The sequence below is a fragment of the Rosa rugosa genome, chromosome 7 (genome assembly GCF_958449725.1).
Source record: "Rosa rugosa chromosome 7, drRosRugo1.1, whole genome shotgun sequence".
NCBI classification, from domain to species: Eukaryota; Viridiplantae; Streptophyta; class Magnoliopsida; order Rosales; family Rosaceae; genus Rosa; species Rosa rugosa.
In genome coordinates this window covers 22,907,298-22,916,589 of record NC_084826.1, presented here as the reverse complement: position 1 = coordinate 22,916,589, position 9,292 = coordinate 22,907,298, and the positions used below count along the sequence as shown (strand labels likewise).

Genomic DNA, 9,292 nt, shown 5'->3' with positions numbered 1-9,292 from the left:
GAAACTTGGTTTCCTAAAGCTGATTGTTTGATAAGATGTGTTTGTGTGGGAGTGTGTCTGTGTGTGTTCAGCAGCTTAGCTGATTAGATTTACTTAGGTCTCTTATTAGTTTAACAGCAGCTAGAAACAATTTCTCATTTAAAAAAAAAAAAAAAGGATTTGAAAAGGCAGTTTTAGACTTTTAGATCAGATAGTTGCTCTCAGTTAATGTCCGAAATCATAAATGAGATGTTTAGATGCGAATTTAGTGTCCTGTTAGTGTAATTTGAATCATAATTCAGGTTGTGCATTATGGAAACGAAACATCAGTAAACGACTCATTTCCTAGCAGAAAAGTTGATGAATGAAGTTTTGCTAATTGCATAACTCCAACAGAGATGAAGAAGTTGGGTTTTTGCGTTCAATAGGAAGAGAAGATGCTGGTCGATTGACCCATGCATGTAAGTATTAGTGTGTACTAATTTTGCTTTTGCTCCTGTTAAATTAAGTGAGTGAGAAATCATGAGTCTACTCTAAATAAACAGAACACTGAATCATTGATAGAGGTCTAAAGGCCTCTCTATCTATGGCTATGTGAATCCACAAAATGGCAGTGGCTAGCATGTCACCAGACTCTGCAATGGACTGATTTTAATAGTCAAATGTATAGAGTTTCTGGGTTTTTACTACTGAAAGTATATCAAGATTATGTCTCCTAAACTATAACATATTAACAGAATATTTTAAGTTTGAAAGGTCATCTAAAATGCAAGCAACTAACATAAAAATAAACCGTACTGGTATTATATATATTGCTCAATAAATTTCTATTTCTAGTTGTCATGCGAGAACATACAATTTCTTAATTACACTATGAAGAGTAAAACATAAAACTACAACTTAAAAGAACATCAAGTTAGGTACCATACCTCCTTGATTTGATTTATTGCCAGCAAACACAATACTATACAGCAAAAAAGAAAAGTACAACACATTATACATCATATAGGAAACAACGTGCATACTATATATATGACAAACTCTTATTGTGTTGTTTCATTTGCCAGTCAAATTTTCCTTTGCAAACGTGCTACTCTCACAGCAATTGCTAGCGTTGCCTTATCTTTGATGTTGCCAAAGAATTTAAAATAGGCATACCTCCATGACTTCTTTATGATTAAAGTACACCACAAACACCCCAAAAGCCAACAGAGAATCCGAGCACAATGCTGACATATAAGCCAAGCCTTCCATAATCATCTTCATCTTTATCATCTTCTGGAGAAATCGGTCTGTCATCTCCTGGGCAATCAGAAAGAGGAACCCCGCACAGTGACGGATTCCCCTCATATATGGATGAATCTTCAAGTGTTTGGAGTTGGTTTCCCGAAGGAATTCTTCCTATCAAGTTGTTATAAGACAAGTTCAAGTAAGACAGTGAGGTCAAAGAAGAAAAGCTCTGAGGAATTCTCCCTGAAAGGTGATTGTGAGAAAGGTCAAGAGTTTCCAGCCAATGCAAGTTTCCTATCTTGGAGGGAATGTTTCCATTTAATTGATTCCTCGACAAGTTCAGGATACCCAATCCAATAAGTTTGGTTATTGCTTCAGGAATATCACCTTTCAACTGATTCGATGAGAGATCAATACTCTTTACCAAATCCAAATTGGGAATTCCATATTCGAGTTCTCGTCCTTTGGATATAACTGTTGTTTCTTCAGGATAACCCCCAAAGTATCCCCAAAGATGGTAATCTTTAGCATTCACCAGTGATGTCAACCTACTCAAACACTTGGGAATAGTCCCTGAAAATTTTTTGTGACCAAGGTCAAGGATCTGAAGATTGGGAAGATTGCACAACTGTTGAGGAATATGGCCACTTAAAAAGTTGGATCGCAACTGTAGCATTTCCAACCCAGATACATTAGATCCTAACCAAAAAGGTAGGTTTCCTGTAAATTTGTTGCCTCCAAGATCAAGTCTCATCAAACCAGAGCAATTTTGCAAGGAAGAAGGAATTTTACCGCTAAAATTAGTGTTGTTCATCTTCAATATTCCAAGAGAGCTTGGGACACCCATGGAGCTTGGAATATGACCAGAGAGATTATTGTTTGCCACATCTACAACTCCTATATTGCTCCACAAGCTCCATGCCTCAGGGAATTCTCCAGATAACTGATTGTTTCTGAGGGACAGGATGCGCATATATTGCAAGCTACAAATAGAGGGTGAAATAGGACCTTTCAAAAGATTATCGGAAAGATACATTTCAAGTAATAGGGGCGCATTAGTGGACCAAAGCTGGAATTGGCCCTTGAATTGGTTATGACTCAAATCTATGTAATATAATTTTGGAAATATGAATTGGAACGGAAGCTTTCCAGAGAGTTGATTGTTAGATAAATCTAAATATTCAACTTGGGAAGAGATCTTCAAGAGCCATGCCTCTCGTAATGTGCCAGAGATTCCAGTACTAGTAAGGATGACTTCTGATAACTGAGTTTGAGATTGAAGCCATACACCGAAGCTAGGACCTACTTGACAATTGTCAATGTAAATTGTGTGAAGCTTGAAAGGGGAAACCCACTCATAAGTTACACTGAAAATGAGTGACATATGTCCTCTGTTCGAGTCTCCACTCGCTTTGGGCATAAAATCGAGGTACTCATATGAGTGTGTTCCTACTGCAAAGTGTTGTAATGCTGTGAGATTTATGAAATGGGCATCAGCTAAAATGCCTTCCCATACATTCCCTGACAGATCTAGGTCAATTAATTGAGAGAGTTGTCCTAAACTTTCAGGAATGGACCCATTCATATCATTACTACTGAGGTCCAGTGCTCTCAATGATGACAAGTTTCCAATGGATTCTGGAATTGAGCCCCAAAAGCGGTTGCCGCTAAGGTAAAGGTACTGCAGAATTTTTGGCATACCAATAGAGGTTGGTAATTCGCTCATCATCCCATTAGAAGACAAATCTAGGGACTGCAATGTATTCTCTGTACAATATGATAAAACAGACAGAAGTTCTTCAACACCCCCATCCAATTTGTTTTCAGCAAGATTTAATATCCTTAGCTTGCTAAAATTTCCAATGAGTTTGGGAATTCGACCTTTGAGTCCAGTACTCGATAGATCAAGGTATTCCAGAGACTTGAGGTTTGAGAATTCATCAGGAAAAGGACCAATGAAAGGGTTCTCCCTTAGGTTGAATTTTGTGAGACTGGTGAGATTGAAAAACCAGCTAGGAAACGAAGAATAAATAAAACTATCTGAAATATCAAAAACCAAAAGTGATGTGAGGTTATTGGTTTTCAATGAGAGTGGAAGGTTCTCTCCTATTTCGCATGAAGATAAATGCAACTCTACCAATGAAGAAAGCATGTTAACAGCATGTAGCCAACTTACTCCTCCAGTGCTAAGATTCAGTCCGTTGAGATTGAGGTATCTTAGGGAAGAGAGATGAGAAAGCCAATTCAAGTTTTTGGAAGACAGCCTATTCAAGTTTCCGAAATCTAATACGTAGAAATTTTGACTGATGTCAAGATATTTCAAGTTTGACAAGTTACCAAGATGAGGGGGAATCTCTCCACCAAATGACTGCACCGATGTCATGGAGAGATTAAGATACCTCAAACTTTTAAGCTGTCCAAAGAACTTCGGAATTTGAATCCCTCCAAAGTCATTCGAGCTCAGGTCTAGGTAATATAAATGCTTCAAGCTAAGCAAAGAATGATTTATCTTACCTCCCAAGCAAGACCGTTTATAAGCCAACTCCTGCCGGTCCGATCCATTATACATGGAATATGGATATATAACTTCATGTGGAACTGGATGTGTATTCCGGAGGTCCATCTTTGCAATATGACCGGTACTATTGTCGCATGAGATCCCTTTCCAGTGACAACAATCGTTACCCACCCAAGAAGAAAGCCTACCAGAAGGATCAGTGACATCCTTTTTAAAGCTTAAAAGGGCGCGTCTCTCTCCCTCAATGCATGATTTCACACTTCCTGGAGCTCCCTCAGCCAAACAGGGTTTAGTGATATGTAGAAATGAAGAGGCCAAAAACAAAAGGGTTAACCAGTGAGCATAAGTACCCATTGCAGTAGTATTGGGTAGAGTTTTCTTTGCTGAATAATGGAGATGGTTGGGTTGTAAACTCAACACAATTTATAGAAGGCCAGGAGCACATTAAGAGAAGATATTCAGATCGACATGGCGTTATTCCAACTTTCCAAGTGCTCAACCCATTTTACAAGTTTGGAAGTCCACTAAGTCAGCTAGGTAAGGTTGACTTTGGTTACCATGAAAAGATATTGTACGATTTGTCGGTTGGAGTAGAAAGTACTACTGCTTGTGTATTACAGAATTACACACTTAGGCTGTGTTTGTTACGTGGGACTATCATCCCCCACCTTATTTCCTATAGTAGTCTAGGACTCTTTTAGCTTGGGATATGCTATGTTAATACAAGACCCATGTTTGGTACTGCTTAGGACTAAAGAGCAGAATAGTCAAAATAGTCCTATCCCATGTTTGTTTGTGTATTGGACTAAAAGTTGGTAATTTGCAGAAACGTGAACGATTTTCTGAGTTTGTGAGAAGAAAAGAAAATTGGAAGGTGAAAGCTGAAGACAATTCTTACGCATAACACAACAACATTGGTTACACAGTGAAAACCTCAATCGAGATCAAAAACACTGCGGGGCTCTAACTCTTGAGAACCCAATGATTCACTAATCAATTCAGATTACACATTTAACTCTGGGATTGCAATGACAGCTGCAATCCTTATTGGACAGACTCACTTAGTTGTTTTACAATCTGTTTTCAACATAGAACAAAACAGAGCAACAAAGAGACCAACTCTTTTACAACCAAAGGATTGAAAATCAAATTATACTCAATAGCAAGAAGAACCACAGAACCTGTATATATATACGAGGAAGAAATCACCAAGATTGCTTCAACTTGGTTGAAGTATGGTGACGAGGTGCAGAGGCACTTGCTTCCCACTTCCATCTTAGAGAGCAAGGTCTTCATGATTGCATCGAGTGGATAGCAAGACGAGATGGAAATCTGATACAGTTGCTTTCTCCTTTCTTCTTTGACAGCAAGGTTTCCATGAGACGAAGATGGAGAACCTAGTTGCCATGTTCTTCCTTTTCTGTTTCGATAGCAAGTTCTCCATGAAGGAGAAAATGGCCACACATTAAAGTGAAGAAGAAGACCACCACACACAAACTACAATATTCTTCAGACTTGGTCTTTTGACAGAAAGAACACCACATTTTATGCAATTAAACAATCTTTCATTCTTGTTCTTCGAGTTCATGCTTAAAAAGCATGTCTCCCACATTTGCAAATAAACTACTCTTTTCGAGTTCATGCTCAGAAAACAAAGCTGCCATACAAATAAATTATGATCTCCAAGCTTGGGTAGAGTTTTTGTGTTTAAGTGGAATGCCAACACTTTTGATACTAACAGTGGTTCTCTAAATTTTCATCGATTAAATGCCTCCAAAATATCAGCTACAGCCAATATCAACACCACAAGTTAATCAACTATGCTGGACACAAACATGCATCAAGATTTCTGTATAAAAATCATAAAGGGATGATCCATTTTCAAGACAACTGAACCAAACCAATGTTATAATTCTTGGGCTCCCATATATAATAATAATAATCACACACCTCGGTTTTGCTTGTCCATTGCAAGAATAACATCGAAATCTCGAAAATCAGGAAGCTTGATTGGCTTGGACAAAGATGTTATCTCAATCCCTTTTAGCTGCTGCCTTCATTCTTGGGTCCGCTTGATTTCCCTTTTTTTAACACTAACAAACACAACTACCTTAAACAAACTGACTCCAACAAACACTTGCAGCATCAGAAACTAAAACAGCAGTTATAGTACGTCGAATCTAAAGTCATACCTCATGGTAATTAATGGTGCCAGCAGAGTCAATCTTGAACTTGGAATCCAGACCCCTTTTCTTGACCAAGTCCTTGAAGACTCCTTCAGCAGCTGGAATCCAGACCTCATGGTAAAAACACAGACGTTGTTAAAAGAAAAAAAAAACCCAGTCTTGAAATTGATCAATTCTTAGCAAATCAAGCTACCCAGACACCAATTGTTACAACCCATAAACAATTTTCAATAGAAAATCAATCCATAGTCTTTAATTTAACAAATCACAGTAGATACAAGAGAAGAAGAAGCTAGACGGGGTCGAAGGGAAGAGGGAATCAGAATCAAAGCAAAAGGAGCATCAGAGAGACAAGAAATTGAACCTGGAAGAGTAGTTCAAGCAGGATGAAGCGCGATCGGGAGTGGAGAAACGAGGCTTCGCGCGAAAGAGATGGAGAGATGAGGCTTCGCGCGAAAGAGAGGAGAGACTAATGAGCATTGTTGAAGCCCTGCCTTCCACAGTCCCATGAGTTTTGGGGGGTCTATGGAAGAAGGTCGGGAGCTGATGCGGGGACTCTCTAATCTCATTTAATTGAGTCCTCATGTGTGCCAAACGTGGGATGAGTCTTATTTCATTGCATAAGTTACTCCAATCCAGTCCAGTCCCACGTAACAAACATAGCCTTACAGTGTACAGTAAGATTCTAGGTGGTCAGTGGTCACTAATTGGACTTTTGTTTCTTTCTAAATTTTAAATCACTTGGTTTTTGAAAGAATAAGAATTCAATCTTGTTGTAGTATACATGAATCATATTGTAGTATATATGAGTCATAGTATAAATGTCTATATCATGTATAAATAGGCACTTGAGTGTATAGATAAGGTACTTGAGTGTATAATATAGGTATAGAGACTTGTGTCACAAACTTTATGCCAAAGGGCAACAAACATGGCAATTATCATCATCACATCTATCATGTTGAGCTGCAGCTGTAAATCAAGTTGATACCAAGCTTGATATTATCTTTGAGCTTTCACACTTGTAATGTATTCCTATAAATACCCTCTTGTATGAGATGAATAAACACACATGAATCTCCATTCTCTCTGAATTATTACTCTCTCTATATTTCTGTCAATTTATGTTTGTCCTCAAACACGTTATCAGCACGAAATTGCTCTAGAATTAGAATCGAAAATTGACAAGAGTAGAGTTCATCATCAATCGAAGTCATTTTTCCAAACCTACAAAAAACCTCCAAACCCTAGCTCATATCAAAGCCCCTGATCCCAGAAGCTCAGAACCGGCCTCAGAATCACCGGAACCGGCCGGAAACCACCTGAACCGGTCGCCGGAAGTTTTTGAACCGCTGCCGAAGGCCTGCCGAGACCTGCCGAGTGCTGCCGAGACCTGTCGACAGCACCTGCCGAGACGCTGCCGAGCACCTGCCGAGCTGCTGCCGAAGACCTGCCGAGACACCTGCCGAGCAGCTGCCGAGCTGCTGCCGAGCAGCTGCCGAGCTGCTGCCGAGCAGCTGCCGAGCTGCTGCCGAGCAGCTGTCGACACATCTGTCGACAGATCTGTCGAGCAAGTTTCCGACAACTTTCCGGCGACTTTTCCGACAACTTTTCCGGCGACTTTCCGGACACTTTTCCGGCGACTTTCCGACACTTTTCCGGCGACTTTCCGGACACTTTTCCGGCGACTTTCGGGACACTTTTCCGGCGACTTTCCAACACTTTTCCGGCGACTTTCGGGACACTTTTCCGACAACTTTCCGGGCACTTTTCCGGCGACTTTCGGGACACTTTTCCTGCAACTTTTCGGTCATTTCAGACAACACTATTTCGAGGATGTCGAATGAACCTAGACTCGATTTTCAAATCCTTGACTCAACAGGTTTGGAATACCATAGTTGGAGAACCGACGTTGAGAACCATCTCACATCAAAAGGGATATTGCCCATCATACAGGCACCAATTGCGGGCCTTGTGTTCCAACGAACATCCATAAAGCATTCACAAGCAATTATCTTGATGCGACGCCATATGGACAAAGCACTCAGATTAGAGTATATGTCCATCAAAGATGCAAGGGACCTATGGGCAGCGCTAGAAGAGCGCTTTGGTAATATCCAAGATTCCCTCCTCCCTGACTTGAAGGTTCAGTGGAACAATATACGCTTCTCAGACTTCAAGTCTGTTTCTGAATACAATTCAGAAGCTCTTCGCCTAAAGGCCATGCTGAAGTTCTGTGGAAAACCTCTCACAGAAGAAGAGCTAATTGAGAAAACTCTCTCCACCTTCCCCGTCTCAGCAATTGTAGTATCAAAGCAGCATCGCACTGAATTTAATGCTGGACGACTTACAAAGTTAAATGAGCTCATCAATATTTTGTCGGTAGCTGAGAAGCACGACAACATCCTTGTAAAGAATTATAATTCAAGGCCCGTTGGAACCAAAAGCGTTCGTGAGGCGAATTATAATGCACCCAAGAGAGGGCGCAAGGAGCGGTACCCTACTAATAGGGGACATGTGTACCCTAATAACAGGGGACATGAAGGACGAACGGGTCCATATAACCGCCCCAACAAAGAAGGCAGCCGCAACTATAGTGCGGGCACACGTGGTGGTAACTACACACGTGGGAGAGGTGGATATAACAACACCATAGGCCGTAACACTGTGGGCCGTGGAGGTCGCACCATACGCCGTGGTAGTAGCAGTAACAACCCGCCTAGGGAATATCCACAACGTGCACCACCTGCACCTCAAATCAAGGGAGGCAACCACAATGACATGTGTCATCGGTGTGGTTCAATCGAGCATTGGTTTAAGCAATGCCAGGCAAGTACTCAACTAGCTGCACGCTACGAGTATAGGGAAGCAAGGGAGCAAGAAGCCAACCTTGCTGAAGAAGAAAATGGTGAAGATGTCAATCTCACCATAGAAGACTTCAAAGCTGTAAATGAAGAGCACGAGGATGCCGCAGACTTTGATTAGAATAGTCTTTTCTATTTTCCAATAAAACGGCAAATGTGCCTTAGTCAATAAATGACAATTGTATTAACTCTTTCTCATGTGGCGTACCTAATGAAGTATGATGTCTAGGAAAGTAATTGAGATCGGGGTATTTAAGCGAGCCTCGCTCCACCAACATCTCTCTACTTCCCTGGTCATATTTCATTGGAATTACCAAACGGATTGAGCAATTACAATTTGTATAAGTTTGATTTTATTTTGGAATAGACTTTGGAAACTTTGATGTAATCATTGGCTTTTTCCTTATTAATAAAGTATCGCATTATCATTCAATGTCATGGACATGTGTTAATATTCCGAACTTTATTTTTTCAGTATGTTTTCGGGAGAATTGGAATGCCTTCTTGATAGTGGC

The 9,292-nt window shown here is 40.3% G+C and overlaps 1 protein-coding gene and 1 long non-coding RNA gene across 3 annotated transcripts; both read right to left on the bottom strand.

Annotated features, from left to right (window-relative positions):
* Nucleotides 1–890: 890 nt before the first annotated feature.
* Nucleotides 891–4,118, bottom strand: LOC133722083 (receptor-like protein EIX1). Its single transcript, XM_062148902.1, has one exon. The coding sequence runs from the start codon at nt 4,079–4,081 to the stop codon at nt 1,157–1,159; it is 2,925 nt and encodes a 974-aa protein (XP_062004886.1). The 5' UTR covers nt 4,082–4,118; the 3' UTR covers nt 891–1,156.
* A 1,264-nt stretch (nt 4,119–5,382) lies between these two features.
* On the bottom strand, nt 5,383–6,432 carry LOC133719914 (uncharacterized). 2 transcript variants are annotated; one of them, XR_009851544.1, is made up of 4 exons: nt 6,278–6,432; nt 5,920–6,011; nt 5,678–5,820; nt 5,415–5,512 (listed from the first exon to the last, which is right to left on the bottom strand). It is a non-coding gene; the product is annotated as an uncharacterized LOC133719914 (long non-coding RNA). The 2 variants fall into 2 exon arrangements; XR_009851543.1 differs by having other exon boundaries at nt 5,383–5,820.
* Between the last annotated feature and the right edge of the window lie 2,860 nt (nt 6,433–9,292).